The sequence below is a fragment of the Gopherus evgoodei genome, chromosome 4 (genome assembly GCF_007399415.2).
Source record: "Gopherus evgoodei ecotype Sinaloan lineage chromosome 4, rGopEvg1_v1.p, whole genome shotgun sequence".
Lineage (NCBI taxonomy): Eukaryota > Metazoa > Chordata > Testudines > Testudinidae > Gopherus > Gopherus evgoodei.
The window spans coordinates 94,675,705-94,699,817 of record NC_044325.1 but is presented as its reverse complement, the minus strand read 5'-3'; the positions used below and the strand labels follow the sequence as shown (position 1 = coordinate 94,699,817).

The window sequence follows — 24,113 nt, the reverse complement described above, 5'->3', positions numbered from 1 at the left end:
GGATTTTCCGTATTAGCTATAGAACTAAGTGGTTTTTACTTTAAAATTAGTCAATTAGCACTAGGTTGCTTGTAGCTGTTTCCCTGTCGCTCTGTGCTGCCTATTTTCAGTGATCTGGGCTCCACAGTAACCCAACAGTTACAGACCCTGGGCCTCTGGAAGTTGTTGAAGATGATACGTTTTAAATTTCTGGGGTGGCAGAGGTGCCAGGTGTGAGAACAGAAGATCCTTCCAGTGGCCTGTCTCTGGAATAACTGTGACCAGCACTTTTTACCTGACTAGCTTGGGAAGTAGACTGCTACAACAGCAGACAGCAGCAGAAGGGAGAAATAAGGCAGGAGGTGGGGGCAGGGGAATCGAGAAGAGGAAAAAATTGCAGCACTGCCAGGAATAAGAGTCACAAAACTTCCACTCATGAAGAAGAGTCTAAAACTCTAATAAATCAAATCACATACAGAAAATGTTAATTAGGCAGGAGTAGGAGGGAAGGAAAAAGGAAAAAAACCTTAGGAACCTAAGGAAGACAGAGTGAGAAGTTTCTTAAAAGACCTTGTATGCTTTATCTGTAATCCTAACCTCTCCATTAACGTAATAAACCTTTAGTGAATTATGGCTTCCTGAAAGTCTAAATGAAAACCTAACTGAATAGAGAAAATTAAGAGTATTGATTGCATTCTGCCCTCAGGTTTTCGAGACTGGGTCCCAAAAGAGCTGCAAAGAGTTGGCTGTGTGGAACTGTTGAACACTGTGCAAAGGCGAGTAAGGCCCAAACTCCATGTCTTTGGTGGAATTCATGAAGGTAAGAAATAGTAGGGCTCCCTAGGTCTGTATGAGAATCCTCATGGGAGAAACTAGTAGATCTCTGTGGTACTTTATACCAGATGTGGGCTTTCCATTTATTATGATTAAGGGCTTGTCTACACTACCCACTGGATCAGCAGGCAACGATCGATTCAGCGGGGGTCGATTTATCATGTCTAGCTGAGTGCTCTCCTGTCGACGCCGGTATTCTACCAGAACGAGAAGCGCAAGTGGAGTCGACAGCAGAGCGTCAGCTGTCAATTTACCGCAGTGAAGACACTGCAGTAAGTAGATCTAAGTACATCAACTTCATCTACGCTATTCACTTAGCTGAAGTTGCCTATCTTAGATCAACCCCGTACAGTAGTGTAGACAAGCCCGCAGTGGAATAAAATGGGAAAACATAGATCTGCTGGGTGCTCAGCACTTTGAAAACTCACTTCTTAGTGTCCAAACAAAGACTTAGTAGTCCATCTTAAGGAACTCATATTTTAAAATATTGACCGCATACAGGATATCCACACCTGTAATTTGCAATAATTGTGCTGTGCCACTTTATTTGCTTTCAAAGCTTCTGGGGGAGAGTTCCCTCATATTCAGAAGAATAAAAGCAAATCAAAATTTGTCTTACCAAACCACAAGAAAGTCCCAGTTATTCCAAGTACAGGAGCCAGCAAAGGAGATAGAAGAGACAGGGTGGTATTCGGAGAAAGCTTGCTCCATCAAGTTACCTCAGTCAGTATATGAGGGAGAGTACAGTAGAAGGGAGGGCAGCTTGTGCCATAAGTCAGGAGGGGAGAGAGGATAAGCACCACAGTTCCTTTGAAATCCACTTCTGAAGTCATTCTGCAATACATTTCATGAGGTGGAATCTTTCAAGGTCTGTGAACCTCAGAAAAGCTTTTTCAGAAGGTATATTTCCCCATTTTTAATCTCACACCTGGCAGGCGGAGTGTGAAACTTCAGAACAATAAGCTCATTTAGTGGGGATGGGAGGGAATGAGAGATTGAATAAATACATTTGGAGGTTTTTAAATATTTAATACACGTTGTGGCTTTCATGTTCCAATGAGACAAATACTAGCAGTCCAGCCTGAGAGAGATAGTGAGACTCTGTGACCCTAGGACTAAAAATTACACACTAAGTGCTTTATATTTCCCCCCTGGAGATTTCGCCATTGACTCTAATTAAGCTCTCCATAGGCTCACAGAGTTGGAGAACTTTAAAAAAAAAACCAGACAGGTTACTCGCCTGGCGTTGTTGATTTTTCGAAGCCCTCATGACTTTACACAATGAATTTTTATGCATGGGTTATAAAGTCCTGTAAATAAGGAGTTTATAACAGAAGCATTGACATGACCTTAACTATAGTGGCATGAATAGCAGTACTCTAATGCAAACCAGGAAAGGATTGGACGTTTTCTATAAATATTAATGCTCAGATATTAATGATAAGTGAATACAAGTAGAACATGCAAATTGCCTATAGCCTTTTGTAGGTGCATGGTAAGATGAAAGTAATCAAACTTCTTGCAGTAATAATGTTAAGCTGAAGGAAAGCAAAGGCCTCTTAGCACGTAAGATCATTATGAAAAAACACTGTGGAGTCATGTGCACCTTACATTTAAACCTTGTAAGTAAGATGGCAACACACACCACAAGCATGAAAAGAGTCTTATTTGAGCATACAAGGGCACTAAACAAAGACGCAGATCCTGCTCAGTTGACTAATGCTGAAGGCAAAGGAACTGCCTACTCACTTTACTGTACTAAGATTTGACCTGAATGTTTCTGAGAGTTTAAGAGTTAAGACACGATTAATTCAGGATCAAATTCTGCTCTCAGACCACTGAACCCATTTTTCACTGAAGGCCATAGGAGCTGCACACAAGTATTTGGGACAGAATTTTGCAGTCTCCATTTATTTTTTTTAAACCAGTTTTTTTCCACTGCAAAGCGACCTAACTCAAAATTGCCAACTTAAACAAACAAAACGATACAGGCAGACCACACAGCAACTGTGAAATGATTAGTCTCTGAGGGACATTTTGGTAGCCCAGCTCTGTGTTGACTTTCATGCAGCAGTGATCTGTACTATATCGCATTGCAAAAGGAAAAATATTTTCCCTGAGGTTTGGCCTGCTAATACTGACAGTGGGAAGTTCCTCTCCTCTGAAGGACCAATCACAAGCAAGAAATTTGGTGCCAAGCCCTTCCTACTCTGTCTAGTCTCCTGTCTCTTTTCCTGCCTCTCCATGAGGAAAGCAGCAAGTGTCATCCTGGGGCACTGCCTTTCAGGGCCAGCCACAGTATCATGACAGACAGCAAAAGTGAAGCTTGCTTTTGCCCTCAGCACAGAAAAAAGTGTTGACAATGCCGTCTGTCTGTCCCATCCAGTCCTTCTACGGGCCAGGGTGCCTGAAAAGTCAGCTGCCCCCTAATCCTGCTAGTGGGAGTTAGATCTGAACAGGTATCCCAGGAAAGCAGAGAAGAAGAGGTAAAGCAAAGGAGTCCCTTCAGACTCCCCCTACTCCCAAAACACTTTTTTTTTGAGGGAGAAGCAAAGACTCTTTTGGGGGCCAACATCTGTTTCAACAGAACTTATCATGCCTCTCTGCTCTCCCCAAAAGAAGCTCTCTGAGCAGGCTGTTCCTCACAGGTTCTCCCATCTCCTGTTCTGCCCTCAGTAATCTCTGGGGACTGTTACTAGTTTTCGTTCCCCCTCCCCATCAGTCAATAAACACCTTTGAGAGAGAGAAAGAGGAATGTGACTCAGAGCCTGAAGGCCGCGGGCAGATAATGGGCCCCAAAGGTTTATTCTGCCTGCCCACCATTATAGGAGTGTAAGGCACTCTAGCCATTTCCCCCCATATCCCTACAGGGGGGCCAGGAACAAGTAGCACAGAGCTGGCTACATAGGCTTTACCTCACCTCCTGTGCAAGTAGAACCCCAAGCCAGATGTCCAGATCTTTGTATGGAGTTGAGGATGGAGCAAGGCCGAGAATCTAGCCTTATGTTCCTAAAGGCAGTGTCCGCTAAAGAAGTAAGGTAGAAATCCGTGATCACTCCTGGACAGGTTGAGAGAGTGTGTGGTCTCCAGGCCAGTTGATCATCCCTTTAATTAAGACAACAGCATGCTTCACATTTGTTCCAGATCTCTTATCAGTCTCCTCTCTTCACCTTTTTATCCCAATTCTGCCTTAACCTTAAGGATGGGGGGGAATCCTGTGAGCTTTCCTTGGACATCTATAAGCCTGTGATGTCTTATTGGTTCTATATGTAGCAGATCAGAAAGCCTCTTTCCCTCTTCATTGAGGATCCCCTGCAAGGAGCTCAAAGGCTCTTGCACTGCCCTCCCCCCTTATATGCATTCCTCCATCGGGTTCACCTATACCTCAGTGAGTCTCCCCTGCTTGGACCAGCTTAAAGACCATTCTTTCATTATGATAGGCCGCTCTTGGTTCAAGAGAGGGAAGAGGCCAGCCTCTGTGGAGGAGCTCTGCATAGCAGCCACTAGAGCTGCACCCACACTTACACTTCATACTACCATTCAATCTCTCTATCAGCGGTTGTGATGTTCAGACAGTAGAAATCTCCAGACAATTGTTCAACTACAGCCTTAAGGTTTGTGGGAGCTAGTATCCCATTCTTCCCCTCCCTCTTCGCCCAGTTCTCAGACCTCTTCAGCTCATCTAGTTGGCTTTTCATTTTCTGTGCCCTGGGCTGGAATTGCTGGTCAGATCCATTGTCCATACTGGGAAACCAAGCTACAGAAAATGCCTATTCTTTCCTGCTAATTGATTTCTGAGATTTAGCAAACCATTGTGAACACCCACCCCCACAACCCTTGAGCTGACAAACTAGACAATATGGCCAGTGCAGGATAGGCCAGCCAAGTTTGTTTGAACTCATTGAGAGGATGTTTGCAGACCAAGTGCCTAAAAGGAGAGGGGTTTTCAGCTCTTGCTCCTGATTGGTCCTTCACAACCAGATACTAGAATCATGCCAAACCAGAGAAAACCAGTTAGCTCAAAGAAAAGGAGGGATTTTTGCCTTGTTCAGTTGCAGTATAGTAAAAGGCCTTTCTGGTCAGAAAACTGCACTTTTAATACACCCTGTACTTAATCCAGATACAGTGCATTGCATTTTTTTTTATTTGTAACTTTGTGGTAGGTTTCAAAAGCTTATAACATTTTGACAGGATTCATTGAATTTTATTCCAAAGCTCTGCTTTCATAACAGGTTTTTATGTACCTGCCTATAGGCACTGCATAAGGTCAGCATCGTTTGTTTATTTATATTATCGTGTGTGTGACACATTATCCCTACAGGTTATGGCATTATGACAGACGGTTACACAACGTACATCAATGCCTCAACATGTACAGTCAGCTTTCAACCAACCAATCCTCCAATTATATTTGACCTTCCAACCCCTCAAGGATCATGAAGCACTACTGCACAGCTAAGTGGGGAAGGTCTATAAACTGCCATTTTTCTAATTATAAAACTTACATTCTCTTACATGTTTGTTTCCAAAATTATGTGGGTTTTTTGTAAATTGCTGGTACAAAAAAGAAAAAGAGGTTGTGCTTTTTGGAAATGCAGCATCCATTTTAAATTGATACAGCATTGTGAATTTGTAAAATGAACTTTTTTTGTTTTCTCAAACTTGCCATTGTAAAATTGTTAGTATTCTCAAAAGGACAGCCAAGCTTTCTTTTAACAAGTGAGAGACCTTATTTTAATATTATATTATAAGCTAAAAAGGCAGCATTTAAAAAAAACACCAAATTTGCACAACTTTATTGTTTGAAAGTTTTTAAATGTAATTTTTTCCTAGTTAAGATGTCACCTTCCCCTATCTCCCCCCGCAGTTATATTAAACTTTTTTTTAGTAATGTAAACATGATTTAGGAGTCTGTTTGCCCCTTGATAAGTGTGCCTGTACTGTAGTTCCCTCTTATTACCAGTAATGTGCAGCAAGGGGAGAACAGACTTCACAGTTGTTTGTCTCTGCCTACTTTAAATATAGATAGCTGCATCCTTTATGTGATTTTCTACCTTTTTATTATTTGGGTTTTTTGTTTTGTTTTTTTTTTAAATTATTTTAGCTTTAAAAATATGGGGATGAAAGCTGCAAAGAGCAGGTGTTTTCATGCAGTAAAAACATGTAAATGCGGACTCCTTTTAAATATGAATTTATATATATATGTATTTTTTGTGCATTATAACTAGGAATTTAATATTGCAAGTATAGCATCTGAAAAATTATGCTGTACAGCACATCTAAATTATGAAGGATGTGACATTTTCCAAGTGCTCAAGGCCTTCAAGAGCTTGAGTTAAATCTTTGTGCAGTTTCAGGCATGTATAGAATCAAATGGATACAATCAAGCCTAACTAAAATAAGGCTTTGTTGTCCTTTATATTTAAATATTCTTGAATTGTCTTTTTGTTTCCTTTTTTCCTTATTTTGCACTGTGTGTAAATGCAATCTTGCTAGCACAAAATATTGTTGCAGATAGTTATTTCTGTTCTACCACTGTAAATGCTATTGAGCTTTGTTCTGTTTTATGTTACCTTGTTAATGGAATTTAGAAAAGCAGTTGTTTCTTTAAATTTATTGTGATATTATATATCTAGCGGCCTTTATATGCAAATAAAATTGCAAGATTTTTAAATACTTGGTGTTAAAGAGTCTTTGAATTAATCCCATAGGCCTTGATTAGAATAAGTAAAAAATTCTCATTTTCCATAAATTTTTATTGCTCACCATTGATGGGCTGGCAGCTGGGTTGATAAAGCACTCAGTGGACTTTTCCTTCCGTTCCTCTGCCATTCATCTTTCCACAGCTTTTACATGGAGATTTTGTATTCAGGTGTAATTCAGTGTGAACTGAGTTTATGTGCAGTTTAAGGCTCATAGGACAGTATTTCAGCCAGTGTGTGGAAAAATTGATTATGTAATAACCTTTGTACCTCCTCAGTTATTCATAAGTACTTTAACTGCTCTGGGTGTTTTATGTTGTTCCTCCCCCATAGGTTAAAAAATTAATAGTCCTAGATGAAATGTAGTGCATATTTATTTTGTTTTGACCTATTCTGCAACTCTAGGTCACAGAATTTGCAGCAGAACCCACCCCTTGCAGGAGACTTGTGCAAGAGCATGAGTGCGTTAAGGCAGTGACTGTAATTTACTGTATGTTTGTACAAGGCCCAGTACCATGGGGCCCAACCCTGCTTGGTCTCTAGAGCTACCGCAAAATAGATGTAAAACAAAAGTATTTTGTAAATTACTTTTAGCTGTTATGAAGGTAAATGTCCAAATGGCAATGGATATATAGAGCTATCTTCATGAACCTGCTACAACCTAAAACAGTAGCTCAAGAGAGCCATGAACTGACCCAGTCACCTCAGCAGATTAACCTTTAAACCTACTGATGATTTTGGAAATGTCATCATCAACTGTTTCACTACTGAGCATTTTTAGTAGAAACATGTAGATAACTGGTGCTAAACTGCTTTTGTTCCTTTTTAAAATCTCCAAGTCCCATTGATTTTCAGCGTGCTTACTCAAGTCTCAGACAGTACCACAGAACTTCCCTGAGCCCAAATTGTCCCAGACCCATTCGCAAAATCCCAAACAGTTCCATACCCAGATTCCAACCTCCTCCTCCTGGCTGTCCATTTGCATTGTATAAATCTGACATGCCGAATGCTGAGAAAAGCAGAGGACGTCTTTAAAATGATTTATTTCAATATAAACCGGGATGCTGTGGTGATAGTATTCTGCTTGCAGCGTTAATTCTCTCTATTTCTGAATTTAGCTAAAGCTGACATCACGTCTCCAGTCTGCTACAGCAGTTTTACAGACACTACAAGGCCTTGACTTTACATAGGTGTATATTGTATGTTAAAGTTAAGGGGGATTAGGCATCCAAATATCCTAGACACACTTGAAAATCTCAGCTCAATATTTTTCCAGCCAGAGGCTTGTGTGGCTTTGATAATCTGAAGTAGGAACTTCCTTCCCAAAGAATAAGCCTGTCTCTTGTTTTGTATCTGACTGCTTGTTTGGTTTCTTTATGGAACAGACATTCAACAAAGTGAGCACAGCTGGTTGACCTTAGAGAAGAAGCTGCCAGCCAGCTTTGCTTACAGCAGGGCTGAGTTTGGTCCCTTAAGTCATGTGTCCACTCATATCAAACCCCCTTTTCTGACTTATATTCATAATCCTTCTTATATGGGTTTTCATTTTAAGAAAGTCTGCTGCAGAGATTCAGCATCGTTTTAGGCAACTGCACCAGTTTATTAGCCCAACAACTCAACTGAACCAGTCAGTGACCCTTGTCCCTCCCCTCCTTCTGCAACCAGCCCTACCCACCCTTCGTACTTTAGGATCCAATTCGCCAGTGAAACCAAAGAGTAAGGTGGTATTCAACAAGTGGCAGAAATGGGCCCCAAGAGTTGAAGCGTGCCTGTAAGAGAGCTGTGCATTGGAGATAGTTCTGAACACCACCTCCCCAGGGGAAGCAGCTGGAAGCACTCTTCCTTGCATAAGCAGAATCTTTCTTGGCACTCCCAGGCACAAACAGGCAGTGCACCTCCAGCTACACCCCTTTGTGGTCTGTTGCTGATTTGTGCATGGGTCCACTACCTTGAATCCTTTGGGGTGCCGTGCCTTTGAGGGAGCAGGCAAAAAAGAGAGACTGCAAGAGCGGCTGGACCTTAAGTGAGCTCTGCAAAATGGAGACGGATCCTTGTGCCCTATCGCCCATTGCCAAAGGCTCGGGCACAGTCTGCAACTCCAATTCAGTTGTCTCTCTGGTAAAGAGTACACTGCTCCAAATCCCAGAGCAGACCAGGCTGAGGTTTAGGGGAGCTTGAGCCCTACTGTGGGCTAAAGCACAGATTCAGTTGAGAAGGAGCCATCACGCCTTCACTGGTGCTCCAAGACCAGAAGCTGAGCCTTGACTAGGGTAGGTGAGACCAAGTACCAGTGTCAAAACCTCCAAGTACTAGAGCCAGCACCAGGAGATTAAGGCACATCAGAACTGTTCAGGAGATGAGTACAGTCTCTTCAATCATACCATTCTTTCTGCATTAAAAAGCATGAAGACTTGATTGTGTACGGCGCTGAGAATTCTCTCAACTCCTGTAAGCTGGGATCTTTAGGACATCATCACCTATTGATGTAAATGGAAATTGGCTGTATATTATCCTAGTGAATTTTATTTTCCCCAAAATGATCAGGTAGTTTGTATGGTTCTTTCCTTGACTGGCACTGCCTTCGGGTTCAGCAATCATCTGCTTTATTGAACTTGTCTCCTCTCCTCTAGAAACTTCCCTAGTTCTTTCCCTCCTTTTCCAAGAGATTCCAGAAGTCAGTCTAGTTTTTTTCTCTTCCCTGTGAAAGCCAACCAACTGGCTAATGGAAGCTGCATGAGGACAGGGAGCATTAGCAGATACAGAGTTTAGCACCTTTTATTTCTGTGCTGTTCAGAGACTTTGTTTTCTGTCACAGACAGGTAATTTTCCTTTGCTAGATGTTAGGCATATTTGACAAGCAGTGTGTATCTAGGGTAACATCTCTGTTGAAGAACTATGCTTTCATCTGTGATAACTGTGCTCCTTTTCAAGGGTGCCTCTCGCTTACAGGGTTCCATATTAGCATATAGAATAAGCCTCTGGTAACAATTCTTCCTCTGGAGCCTGCTCCGAAGTCCATGGACCTCAGCTGGAGTCTTTCCATTGTCTTCAAAGGGCTCCGGATCAGGTACCAGGCATCTAATTGGAACAAGTTTCTGTCTATTATTCACCCTTCAAGCTGGAAGAGAAGTCCCTGGTTAACATGCAAGAACCTTTTGGCAGGAAGAGGGACCTGCCTATTGTAAGTGCTGAATCTTTCCAAGTGATTGATTAACAGCACTGAAGTCGATTAACCTTTCCTCTTTTAAGAGCAGCTTTCATCTAGTCATCTTGATAAGGCTGAAAGCAGTCAAGGCCTTTATCAAGGGAGTACTGCAGAACAGGATGTTCCCCAGAGGTGACTGGTTCCCAGTTCTCTGTGCATAGTGAATAGTGAATTCAGCAGACCTTGAGGTCAAGCATTTATTAGGTTAAGAGACTGACAAATCAATCCGGTCTACTCCAGGCAAATTCTACTAGGAGAATAGATTTTGCCAAGACTGTGTCTAAGAAGAAGATTAATGGACTAACTCCTGTTCTAGCTGCTTGTTTTTCATTTTCTGTGACTCAGACTTCCCCCCCCCCCCATTGAGAGATATTTTCCCCATAGGAGGCATTTTAATAAGCAGAGCTCCAGGATACAAAGAGAATATAACTTAACATCACAGGAAGACCGCCACCAAGCCTTGCAGCCCTTCCAGATTGATGGTAAATAGACCTGAGAACTTTTCCTGGGACCAGCTTCTCACCATACTTGGCTGATTAGGATCTTAACATTTCTGCCTTCTCTTCATGACTCTGTCATTCTAGTTAAACAACTGTGCATCTTCCACCAATGGCACAGGCTGCCACCTAGGATGTCTGGCTTACTTTTTACCACGGTTTGTACCATTTTATGAAGGGTCCCTCCCTTCCCATCCCAATATGCTAGGGCTCACTCTCTCCTCTGCTGGGCATTATTGGCTTCTTGCACTGAAAAGAAGAATACATTCCCAATTCTCTGTGTAACAAAGCATGCAGCAATTTGATTGTGCCTTTGCTTGGAGATACAGATCTCAGCATTTACACAGCTCCTTCATCTTCAAGAACCCCTCTTTTGTGCACAATCTCTACTGCTTATTTACATCAGTTAAAATCCTACTGAGCATCCCATTATGATTCAATCTCAGACAACCACTGCAGCCATTAGCCCTTACGCCCTGGGTGTGTGTGTAGGTTTACTTTTTTTCCTTAGGTTGATGAGACTCAACAGCTGAAAATGTTAGAACACACCTGGAGTCCTCATTGCACATCTACTTGCTTTCTTGCACATTCCTGCAGAGTCCCTTTAATTGTGTTTCTGTTGATCCTATTGGTCCTTTTGGTGGCTGTTTTCTCTGCAGGAGAAGTCAGAAAGCATTCTGTTGCACTGCATCTGTGCCTTGTTTTGGATCACCATGCAGACATACTTTTCCCAAGCTAGGTCTCACTTTCTGAGCTTGCATCCCTCTATTGAGCCAACCAGTTTTGTCCCAATGGACTTCTGAAGTGTGCTGCCAACTCATATACAGTACAGGTATCTGGATTTATTCTGTATGGAAGGGGGTTGTTTGGGGAGTTTTTGATGCCTTTTTCCCCAAATCTTTCTGATTGTGTGGGTTTTCAAGCTCAGTGTGTTTGCTATTTGTGGGTTAGAGGTAGAATGAAAGTCAAGGTCCTGACTCTTTCATAAGGGGAAGTTTCCCTGTGCATATCCTCAGTACAGAATGATTTACTCACATATTTTCATACCTGAAGATTATATTTCAGTTAGATCAAAATCTATGTCTGTATCTCATCTTGGCATCTTGTGGGTGCAACTTCACAGCACAGTTAGCTTGAGTTAGAACTTGTTACCCATCTCAACTCCTGTCCACACACACACAAAAATCTCTAACCAGAGTTAAATGGTGCTTTAAACTCTAAGCTTACCAGTTCGTAAGGCTTGGGGGAAATGGGGTGAGTATGGGCAGAAGTTCAAGCTACTAATGCAGTGGGGATGCAACAGCTGCAATACATTACAACTCATTATGAGCTAATCCAATCACTGTGCTGCTAATCAAATCACTCTGTCTCACTCCAGCACTGTTCTGAATTGTGGCTCTGATTCAAGCTAACAGTTGCAATGAAGGTAAGCCTCACTGCATGTGTTCTGTATGTGTCTCTCCCTTCTCAGACGTTGTAAATATCATCTAGGTACGTGGCATAGTGGTACTAATAAATTCCATTAGCTAACTAGCACGATTGTGGGCAGGGAACTCTTCAAGGGGTACTGAAGGATCTTAGGGAAGACTACAAGAATAGTGGTGTTCTTTACAAGCAGTTATAATATACATCATTTCAAAGTTCTCATAGAGCTATTGCCAAAAGAAAATGCTGCTAATTCAACGTTAAACTTATCTCAGTCAATAGACAAGAGCTCCCATTGATGAAATATGGATGTTTACAATGACAGACTCTAAAAATAAGTCTTCAATTTTGTATCATTCTTTACCGTTAGAAAAGAGGTTCAATTAAAAAAAATACTCATTGTTCCTTGTACAGGTAAATAATCTCATAATTAATATATCAGGAACATACCTGATATCCTCAATGCACCAACTGCTCTGCAGTTCTGGTGCACAGACACATTTCTTTACCCCCTTTTTGGTTCACTATTGGTATTAAAGTAGTGCCTACAGTTATTTTGGGCCCCAGAAGTTTGGGAGCTATATATGCACATAGTAAGAGGAAGACCATACGCTGTAGAGCTGACAATCTAAATACACAAGCCAGAAGAAAAAAGGGGAAAAGAAAATATTGTTCTCCCCATTTTACAGATGGAAAACTGAGGCACAGAGAGGTTAAGTGATTTGCCCAAGGTCACCTAGGAAGCCTGTGACAGAGCTAGGAATTGAACTCACCTCTCCTTAGCCCCAGTCCAGTGCCTTAACTACAAGATCATATTTTGAGCACTAGGATTGAAAAATGTAGGGCCAAATCCTGAAGTTCTTACTCCAGATAAAATAAAGCCATTGGGAGTTTTGTTTGAATAAGGACTTAAAGATCCAGGGATCTTTTGTTTAGCAGGACATGTTGCCTACTAAATGCACAGGAACATCACTAGTCACCTCAGTGTTCAAATGCATCACACATTTTTCTCCAGCAGGCAAATGTGAGATAATTTAACTTCAGCATCATTGAACACACTCACTTGGGTGGATTCTTTAAAAGCTCAGAAGTGGTTACCAAGCATTTTCATAAGATTACTGAATCGGAGCCAGATAGAGAATAGTAACTTCATCATCCTTTTGCAGCAATTCAGTGTCATTACTGGCTTCACGTTACTCAGCACACATCACATATGTTGATAGTAGAATGCCTCCTGGTCGGTACCTCCTCTGAGGTTTTCCTATTCTAGAGCGCTCAGTAGGTTATGCTTCAATAAGTTCTACTGCACCAATTAATATATTGGACCTAGGGTTTACCCAGACAAATTTCCAGGTAGTTTGTGCTGATTGAACAGCACTTCACATTCACACTCAAAAGTCTTGATTGTTTGAAGTATCAGTCAACTGAAGGGGAATACTTGATGTAACTTTCTCCAGCACAGAAAGTGCCTTAGAGAGGGCCCGTGGACAGTCTTGTTTAAACATTGCATCTCTCACTTAGTAAGACTTCTATCATTTTGTCATATGCCAGGTTTCTAGTTAGGAACTGAGGGCCAGATTTTTTAAGGTATTTAGGCACCTAAGAGGATTTTCAAAAGTGCCTAGACTCCTAGCTCCCATGGGCTAGGCATCCAGGCACTTTTGAAAATCCCACCAGGCTTCTGTCTGCATCTTTAGGCACTTAAATACCTTTAAAAATCTGTCCCTGAGGGCTTGGCCTTTCGTGGATTTGTCCTATGTAGAAAGTCATCTAGCACTCTCTGCTGCACTTAAGTTCTTTTTGGAGTTCCTGTTCAGCAATTCCAGGTTTTACTTACAAAATACTGGGGATACTTGCACAATAAAATTTACCTCTAACTTTCCTAGTGTAACATTAGGATGTCCCAAATGATTATTTGTACCTGTGTAATACAACTATTCTGTCCCACGAAAATTAGAGCTCCCAATTTTATGCATGGAGGAACTGAGGCACTGAGAAGTCAGGTGATGTGCCCACGGTCACAGAAAAAGTCTGTGGCAGACCTGGGACCTGAACCCTCCTCCCAGTCTCTATCTGCTGCTATAACCATAAGACTGTTCTTCCTCTCCAAATACTACAGTTCCTGATTATTAGTATTATTTTGAACTCCCCAACTATTTATTTCTAAGAATCTGAAACTCATATTAGCTGTCTTTCTAATGCTTATCTCAGACCTGCACTTTTTAATTGTTTCTCTCTCGCTCACTCATACACACAAAAATCTTAAAAGGGCATTCTAATGGCACTCTTGATTTCTATGCCCAAGTACATACACTGTAACTCTGCTCATAATATTTCAAGCACCTCACCTTAAGTTGCCAGTTGAAATTTAAAACAAAACAAACCTGTCGCAACCCTAAAGTGCACGCTTAAACACGGTCTCTTAATGGCTAATTGTCGGCCCATAGCCATTTTGTTTTAGTAAAAGGACAAGGTGGTCTCCATTTTGGGTCAGATTCTTGTTCCTTAAAGGACAGGAAAGCCCCAAGGTGTCGTGTGCATAACCCTAGCGTGTTGGGTGCACCCTGTGAGCCATATACAGACATGTAAGCATGTCTCTAACAAAGAAGTAGCATGCTTGCCAAGTACAGCTTCTGCTATGTAGGCGGCTCCTGCTCGAAACCTGGAAGGCGAAGGAGCTAGGGGGCCAATCCAGTATCAACATACGTAAAAGGGAACCAATCTGAAACTAACACGAGTAAAAGCCCCCAGACAAAACTATGTCTCACGCCAGAATCGGAAGGAGCTCCCGCGAGTCAGCTGAAAGGTTTGATCACCCTTTTAGCCAGGGAACATCCTCCGGATTTTGCCGGCTCGGGTCGTGTCGTATTAAACAAGACCACCTCCCCTAATTCACTATGCAATCGGTGTTTATGCTGCTGGTCGGCTGTATTTGGGGTGTGGTACGTATTTTGTAATTTCTGCAAATATTTCTACTCTTGCCTGACTCTTCCCCCGTCTCTACCCCCTCTTCTGTTTCTTGCGTTTACTTCATTCTGTGTGTAAGAAAAGCAGGTTTTTTTCTTTTTTCCTCTTTTGTAGTTTATCTTTTGGCCTTGCTTCTTCTTTTTATGTGAAGCAGTGTAGATACGAGTTAACACGTTGCTCTCCCTAGCCAAAGTGTAATCTATTCCCGTTGTTAAAATAAACACAGCCATTTGGCTTTAAACCAACTTTGTTGTGTCCCGCTATTCCTCTTCCCTTAAAAGATCACTCGAACCTTACGTGCGTCAGACAAAACCAACCACTAACTATGTTCAGGCCCTAATGATGCTGGTAGATACAGTTGTTTCTTGGCATTTTTATCTGAGTAACATCCACCTGCATGAGGTAGGGGACGTGCTGTGTGTTGGTTTGTTGATGGAGTACTAAGGATGTGTGTGCACTGAAATACCAGGTGTAGATCGAGTATAAAGAGCTTCACCTCTCTAAACATTTTTGCTGAGTACTTCGTAGTCATATTTCTTTAGGATGGAAATGCTTTTGTGTTGAAAGCCCAATGCTAACTTTTAATTTTTCAATCAGTCAATAGAGCTTTGATACACCATGTAATAGATTTCTCTCAAACTATGTTTTGATGGATTTAGTTCCCTGACAAAGACATGCTCAAACACAAAGGACAGGAAAGCAGTAGGGTTACACTGATGATTTAGGAGTTGCTGGCTTTTATATGGAACAAGCAGAAAGCTGAACTGGTGTAAGCAGTCGTTACAATCTGTCCGTGATGTGCTTTCCCAACACAATGGCACTTGACACACTGTTTTAATAGTAACATAGTTACAAAGCAGACTTTTCCAGAGCAATGAATTATGTACCTAATTCGTAGCAGCAATATGCAGGCAACCAGAGCTGTAGGTGTCGATTCAGCAATATTGTGTTTACAAATATGAATATTTATGTCGGTGTCGGTTAAATTGTGGTAGTGTTATTTGCAATGGAGAGCTTGGTTATATTGGAATCTCTATTTCTGAACGGCTACTTGGCATGCTTTCATAATACTAAGGCAAACTTTAAAGTAATATTTACAGAAAATCCCATCCACTAGGCTTCTAGGATTGCATAAACAAGGGATTTCTGACAAACTAGCGAATTACGAAGTGAATCAGACTGCTCATGTGAGTTAGGCTTGTAGGACAGATCCATGTGATACAAACACCAATGAAATATGGCATTGGTGAATAAATCACAAAGCCTGATGGATTATAAAAGGAGATAGTTCTATCTTGACACAAGTATCTTGACACCTAGCAGCTACACTGAGATCAGAAATACTGAAAGTGTCCAAAATTACCTGAATGTTGCTGAAAAATATTTTGAAAAATTTACTTTCTCCACTACACAACAAGTAAATGATAATTTGGTTGAATGTCTCATCTGGAGGAGGAAATTGGCCAGATGCAGATAGAGCACTAGTATGGTTTAGAAATGGCAGTAAAACATCATATGCAAGACTATGAAATGTTACATGTGCCAAGTCTGCAGACCAGATTATTTAAACAGCCTCTAGCATTTTCTGACCCCAGGAAATCAGTCAGTGGTTGCATTACTTTTACTAGATCTAATATCTGTACGCTGACGTGGTGATAATTTGGTACATCCACAGTAAGTATATAATCCTTCATCTAGGTCAACTGGTTCTTTTTTCCCCGAGACAGAACAGTAGTTCTTCATAGCAAATGAAGCCTCTCTAATCTTCAACCATTGTCCATTTACACATGATGAAATATTGTTCCTATAATGATAGAATAATACTGAAAACTAATACAAAGTGACTTCAGCAACACTGAGACCAGTACATTATATTCTGCTCTAGATAATATCTGCCAATGTAGCAAAGACCAACTACGGTATTTGATAAAAGAACAAATTAAAGGATATGGAAAAAAACCAAACAACAGAGTTTCAGCAGAGTCCCAGTCCCCAGTGAGGGAACAGGAATTATCTGGAGAAGATGTTTCACAGCTCTGACCTGTTCATTCATAAGTTCTGATGCTGATACAAGAAATGATTAGTGCAAGACCAGGAAAATGGGTGCATCATGAAGAACAAAACTCATAGCTCATGACCATTGCTTTTTAACTGTGTTCTTTGAAATCAGGTCTTCTCATTTACACGTGAGAACAATGAGTTTAATTGTATTAGTTTTTAATATGTACAGATCTGTTGCAAAGTCAAAGTCCCGATAATTTGATGTCCATTTAGTTAAAATCAGCCTTTAGTGTATGTTCTTTAGCAAAATAATGGCCCAGACCGTTCCATCCTCTGATGGTGTGGCTGGAAAACCTGTGGATGCCTATCTTGGGTCAGTGAATTGAGGAACAGCATTTCTGCAGCCTTGTCCTACTCTCACCTAAAGATGCTCGGAGAGGGATGGGAACCCATGCATGCAGGCTGAGGAACAAGTGCTCTCTGCACAACAGTGATTCTCCAACAGTGTTAGTACCGATGGGAGGAGGGACAACTCTAGTCCCCTAAGGGAGGGTTCTGAGTGAAGGAGCCAGCAGAAGAATGTGTGGCAATAGGACTTCCTTCAAGCAGCACTGCTCTGGACCCACAGACACAGTTTGGAGGCATAGAGCCTCTGTCTACGGACAACCTCAATCCCAGGCACATACTGGGTTCTGCATAGATCTCAGCAATGTGGATCCGTAGGTTTTGTGGGCAGAAGCTCAAGTCATCTCCACAGGGGGCCAGTTTCCCACAGACAGAATATTCATAGAATCAGATCTTTTAAAGTCCAGAATGGATAAACTAGTCTGACCTCCTACCTAACACATGACAGAGAGTTTCACCAGCTGCATCACAGGTATAACTTCAGAGGAAATGAGTCGTCTTGCAGAGATTTTCCTGTCCTCTGTGTAGATTTTCCCCTGCATAAGAGAGGGTGTGGGCCAGTAGTCTGCAATAGTAACACATTTTGTAACAAATTCACATGCAGGGGCATTGCAGAAGTGTATTCCCCAAATGGCATGTCTAAAATAAAAGTAGTGGAATATTGCTAACATTACTCAGTCAAGCTGGAGTGATTAATTGATCTAGGCAGCTTCAAGCTCACCTTTGTCCCTTAAAAATCTAGAAAGTTGCTTCAATTTTATAATAATCACTAGATGTTATCCCTTCTATTGGGCAGTTTGTTCAACACAATTCAGCCAAGTCATGTGGCTCATACTTGCAATAATAGGTCACCCTATGCCTCACATCTGGTCCTACAGAAAATCTGTATTTAACTAGCTCCTCTTCATATGAAGACAACTATTTTTAGGAGAAATTCTCAAGAGTACGAAAAATTGGTCTAGCAGTTCTGATAGGTTAGTAATTTCATTCATCACCATTAAAACCCCATATTACTACTAAAAGCAGCAAAGAGTCCTGTGGCACCTTGTAGACTAACAGACGTTTTGGAGCATGAGCTTTCGTGGGTGAATACCCACTTCCTCAGATGCATGTAGTGGAAATTTCCAGGGGCAGGTATATATTTGCAGGCAAGCTAGAGATAATGAGGTAGTTCAATCAGAGAGGATGAGGCCCTGTTCTTGCAGTTGAGGTGTGAAAACCAAGGGAGGAGAAACTGGTTCTGTAATTGGCAAGCCATTCACAGTCTTTGTTTAATCCTGAGCTGATGGTGTCAAATTTGTAGATGAACTGAAGCTCAGCAGTGTCTCTTTGAAGTCTGGTCCTGAAGTTTTTTTGCTGCAGGATGGCCACCTTAAGGTCTGCTATAGTGTGGCCAGGGAGGTTGAAGTGTTCTCCTACAGGTTTTTGTATATTGCCATTCCTCTGATACATATTACTACTAGGCATTCCTGGGACAATCATACCCTGCACAGTCTTTAATATTTAGAAACCTGGCCTGGATACAGTCATGTGCTAGTTTTTTTTTAAATGGGTCCAACTCATTAGGTGGTCAGTAGACAAGGATGAATTCTCCAGGGTTGGTAGAATAGAGATGGTTTTGATTAAAAAGTAATAGGAGAGCATAAAGTTCAGTGTTCTCTTGGTCCTTAGCTCTTCCCGATCTGGAGCCAGAGGAAGTGCTGTATTATAGTTTCATATAACATCTAAATAAGCTGCCAAGTGAACACTACAGCACTGACCCCCAGTTTGCAAAATAGTTTTTAACTAATAGGAAAAGAGTTTCCTTTAAATAATGTAAAGGGTGACCCCTCCTCTCTGGAAAACTAGTTCCACACTACTACATTATAGAAACCAAGGTTTAAAACCAGAAGAATTTTTATTTTCTGCAGAAATTTAAACGCACAGTGAATTTAAATACAAATGCTTTGGCACCAAAGTAATATTTCAAAAGAGCTGTACAAATGGCCCTGCTAAAATAAAATATGCCAAGTTGGTTAACTTGGGACGTGGACTGCTCACTGATTGCAGAAACCTAGGTAAAATCCTTCAAATAGCAAGTCAGTAGCTTGGTCTCCCTTGATTGATGGGGCTGGAAGCATCAGTTTCTCTAAAATAGAGTTAGCTCATTGACAAGAGGAGAGTAGGCACTAGGCCAAAGTACAAGATCATACAATTCATACACTGAGGTAGTTTTCTTGAAGGCTTTGATGCTGAATGGTGTCAAAGTAGGACACTGACAACCACCCATATAGAGTGATAAGAATATAGGCAAAATAAAATGATTTGGGTTTCTCTATATTGCTATTATTCAGCATCTCAAAATTCATCCTATGCTCCATTTAACGTACAGTGACAGTGTAACTGTCTAATGACAGTTTTTGGCTTGAAGGATTAGATTATATGGAGTTTGTAAAGGACTGCCTTGTATGCCAGCATTGAATGAGGTGGGAAAACTTATAACTGAGCTCTGTCTTCTGTGAGTAAAGTAAAACACTTAACCCTGCTCTATTTATAGTGAGGTTTCTTTTAATCAAAATTAGTGAAGATCTGGAGACCCTGGCACCACAGTTTCAACTCTTAACAGACCCTCATCCACTCCATACCATTCACTATATATGGGAATCTTCCAGATGAGATCTTGAAAAACTCAGGTCCTGCTGCTCTGCACGTATCCTATAGCTAGGGCCTTACCAATTTTCACAGCCATGAAAATCAGGTCAAGGACTGTGAAATAAGCCCTTCCCCATGAAATCCAATCTCCTAGCTGCTAGTGTGGGCCAGGCTGGGGCGGGACAGGAGTTGTCCTTCCCTCCCCCTGCACAGCAACTCTCAGTGGGGAGATCAGACCCACCTCCAGAGACAGTGCATAAATGAGAGTGTGCTCCTGCCGGGACTTGGGGTGCCTGGATTCAGGACTTCTGCCCCCGGGGTTTCTGCCGGGGCTTGAGGTTTCCACCCAATGGCTTCTGCCATGGCGTCTGCTGTTCAAAAAGGGTGGCTAACAGGATGAAATCAAATCATACATTAATTCTCATAGTACAATTATAAAATCCTGCTCCTACAGGAGGTACTCAGAGTGGGTCCTATCTGCCCACAAGAGGGGCCATGCAGAGGAAGAAAAAGTCCTGTACCTTTCCAGGCAGCCAGGGCTAGCAGCTAGGAGCCCCTGGCTGGGGTGCTTCCAGCAGCACTTCAGGGAGCCTCCTCCAGCTGCAGGAAACTCTGCTGCCCAGAAGTGAAGGTGGGGATCCAGCGAGCCCCCTACAACAGCTTCACGGTTTCTCCACAATCCCCTTTTGGATTGACACCCGCACAGCTACAACACCCTGAAGTTTCAGATGTAAACATCTGAAATCGTGAAATCAACCAATTTTAAAACTCTCTGGCTATGAAATTGACCAAAATGTACTGTGAATTTGGTAGGATCCTACCTACACAGCACTTTTCGTAAAGACAGAGGTTTCCGCAGTACCCTTGGCCAAAGTTCCCCCCTCCAATTGCAGTGCAATGAGTGGATCATTCCTCCACCCCAGGTGTGACTGTCTTTTGTAGCGTATGTGAATACACATTTTGAAACACTTTTGTGCTCTGTAAATGTGAATTACTATTTATGCATATTAAATTAATTGCTCTCAACCCATAAAGTAGGTTGAATTTGGTCCTCTCAGTAGACAAAAACTGGCTTTATTCCACCGACTTTAATGGAGATATTCTAGATTTACACTGGTGTAAGTGAGAATGGGTTCTGGCCAAGACACTTTCAAGTTAGGTCCCTTTAAGGGCAACCCACTTTTGGTGGCTGTCTGTCTCCCTACCAATTTAGAAACTGGCACACAAGACATTTAAAAACTTTTGGAAAACTCTTTTTTCCAACTGTCCAGGACTGTGTTAATAATCAAGGAACAACGCTGAAGATATACATATAAAGAATATAATGTAAGTCTCCAATGTTAAAATGTATTTAAAGCTTGTGCTTATTTTTAGAGGGTTTCCTGCGTTATTGTCAAAGCTATTCTGAAGCAATTATTGTCTCTGAGGGTCACCAAGAGTTCAGTATTACTGAGAAACGTATGGTATTAATGGCATGAACTGCTTTGCAGTCTGGACAGAGTCTTAAAGAGACAGAACAGCATTTCACATGCAAATATTATAATTTCTATTTTTTTAAAGTAGGTTTAATTCATTGTTGTTAATTATGCCTAGGCACACTGCAAGGAAATATTACTAAGATAATAGCACTACTTTGCATTTCTATTCTGCTTTCCCCCCCCCCACCCCATGGATCTCACAGAACCCCTCTGAGGCAGGTAAGTTTTATTATATCAAGCCTAAATATGGGTAAACTGAGGCAGGGAAAAGTTAAATGACTCATCCAAAGTCATAGCAAGCCTTGGCAAAACCTAGAAATAATTGAGCCCCAATCTCGTGCTGAAACCATTAGACACCTCTTCCACCACTTGACCAGCTGCCAATGTCAAGGAATTCCATTCCTCTCTGACCAAATTAGGAAATCACGGAATGAAATTAGATTACTTTATTGCACATGCCACTCCTCTGTGAAGTGCAGTTGCATCATTATGAAAGTTTTTACTGTTTGCAGCCAGTTTAATTTCTAATATCAGATTTCCCCCCAACTGATTTACAAAGTCTTAATTTTAAGAAACTTCATTTTCATTTTTTCTTTTAGGCAAGTTAGGAAATTAGTTTCTCTGCCCAGACCTCGGATTGGGCATTACTGAGGGAGTGTAACCAGGGTTGGCTCTCACTTTTTTGCCGTGCCAAGCAAAAAAAACCCACCTGCGCGGGGACGGAGCAGCGAAGGGGGGGGGCGGGACCAAACCTGCCAGCCGGCGGAAACACCAAGGAGGGGCTGGGACACCAACCTGCCAGAGCAGCAAAGGGGGGTGCTGGAAACCTGCCACCCAGTTGGAGCCACCGGGGGGAACAAACCCACCAGCCAGCTGAAACAGCAAAGGGGAGGGGTGGGAAACCTGCCGGTCGGAGCGACTAGGAGGGCAGGCGGGAAACAAACCGCCCGGCCGGAGCAGCGAAGGGAAGAAAAAACAAAAAACCAAAAAGAAAAAAAAAAACCGGCGGGAGCGCAGGTGCAGGGGGACTCCCAGCCCTGCAGACCCCGGGCAGCGGAGTGCACACCCCAGCTAGGGGAAGAGAAGCGGGGCGGCCCCTCCCGCCACACCACACCGCGCCGCTCCTCTCCGTTGGGCAGACAGAGAAGGACGCGGGCTGCTATGCTGGGCTTGCCGCAGACCTGGCACCGCTCCTAGCAGCTCTGCGCCGCCGCTCCCTACAGGGTGACAGGAGCAGCAAACCAAAAGAAAAAAACCCTGCAGGGGTGGCAGAAGCGGGAAAGCGCCAAAAAAAAAAAAAGGTTTGGACGGAATGCCGCCCCTTGGAATCTGCCACTGAAGCACCAGCTTGCTCGGCTGGTGCCTGGAGCCGGCCTGGAGTGTAATGCAAGGCAGCTGTTCCTTCACTGTAAGGTAATAATACACAAAGTCTGAAACCTACTACATAGAGAGTAGCCTGCAGCAGGAAGCCTGTCAGCCCTGGCAGAATCTCTCACTGGGCACTTTATATGAAGGAAGGACTGAGAATTAAATTATTGTATGTGTGGTGGAGCAATATAGCCTTACGTTCCTCTTAAGGAAAACAGCTGTGATGTACTGAAGTCCTCAGCCTGTGATTTAAAGACTTCAAGGTGCAGAGAATCTTCCAGCAAGAATCCCCACGCTGCAGAGGAAGGCGAAAAGCCCCTAGGGCCTCTGCCAATCTGCTCCAATGAAATTCCTTCCCGACCCCAAATATGGCGACCAGCTAAACCCTGAGCATGTGAGCAAGACTCATCAGCCAGCACCCAGGAAAGAATTCTCTGTAGTCACACACATCCCATCCCATCTAGTGTCCCATCACAGGCCACTGGGCATATTTACCACTAATAATCAAAGATCAGTTAATTGCCAGAATTAGGCTATCCCATCATACCATCCCCTCCATAAACTTATCAAGCTTAGTCTTGAAACCAGATATGACTTTTGCCTCCACTACTCCCCTTGGAAGGCTGTTCCAGAACTTCACTCCTCTGATGGGTAGAAAACTTCCTCTAAGTCTAAACTTCCTGATGGCCAGTTTATATCGTTTGTTCTTGTGTCACATTGGTACTGAGTTTAAATAATTCCTCTCCCTCCCTGATATTTATCTCTCTGATATATTTATATATAGAGAGAGCACTTTTCATCCAAGAATCTCAAAACATTTAAGTCAAAGGAGCTACATTGATTTACACCAGCTGAGTCCACAAATTTTAGAAAATTGGAAAACACTAATATTTTTCACATTGACACATGGCACCCACAGAATTTAAGTCCCCTGTGGTTTTAAGAAAGTCTCTTCAGCCAAAAGTGAAGCCTTGTTTCAAGACATACTACAAAGGAGGATGTTCCACACCAAACCTCCTGAAGGTACAAAGTTTTATTTGTATTTACATGTTTTCCAATAACAGGATAGTGTTTAATTATAAAACAATGACATAACTAAGACATTGCGCCAAGGAAATTAAATTAATATGTAATTCTCCATGCATGCTCTAAACACACTGAAAGAACACGGAGTAGATTACAGATGTTTGGGTACTCTTAGACCTAGAATATAACAATTAAGGTCATGATCCTGCATCCATCTAAGTCAATGGGAGTTTTGCCATTCATTTCTGAAGGAGCAGGAGCAGATTTTTAACTGAGAAAGAAATACTATCAATTCTAGAGAGACAAGGTGAGTGGGTAATCTCTTTTTATTAGACCAACTTCTGTTTGTGTAAGCTCAAAACCTTGTCTCACCAGAGCTCTGAGGTGTAGCTCACCAAACAGAAGTTGGTCCAATAAAAGATATTACCTCATCCACCTTGTCTCTCTAATATCCCTGGAACCAACATGGCTACACCACCATTGCATACTACCCATCCTATTCAGACAGCATTGTTTTATTTGCTGAGGAATAGAACGTTAAACTGTCAAAAAGTTCTGAAATAAAATTTTGGAAAACACCACAAAATGTATTTGG

The 24,113-nt window shown here is 42.0% G+C and overlaps 1 protein-coding gene across 2 annotated transcripts in view; it reads left to right on the top strand.

Moving 5' to 3' along the window:
- MPPED2 (metallophosphoesterase domain containing 2) overlaps positions 1 to 6,513 on the top strand; it is a 141,617-nt gene extending 135,104 nt beyond the window's left edge. For both annotated transcript variants that reach the window (XM_030560226.1, XM_030560227.1), the window contains exons 6-7: positions 686 to 799; positions 5,135 to 6,513. In XM_030560226.1, the coding sequence (XP_030416086.1) occupies positions 686 to 799; positions 5,135 to 5,253 (233 nt within the window). In that variant the 3' untranslated portion in view covers positions 5,254 to 6,513. The remainder of the gene's footprint in view (positions 1 to 685; positions 800 to 5,134) is intronic.
- The last annotated feature ends 17,600 nt before the right edge of the window (positions 6,514 to 24,113 follow it).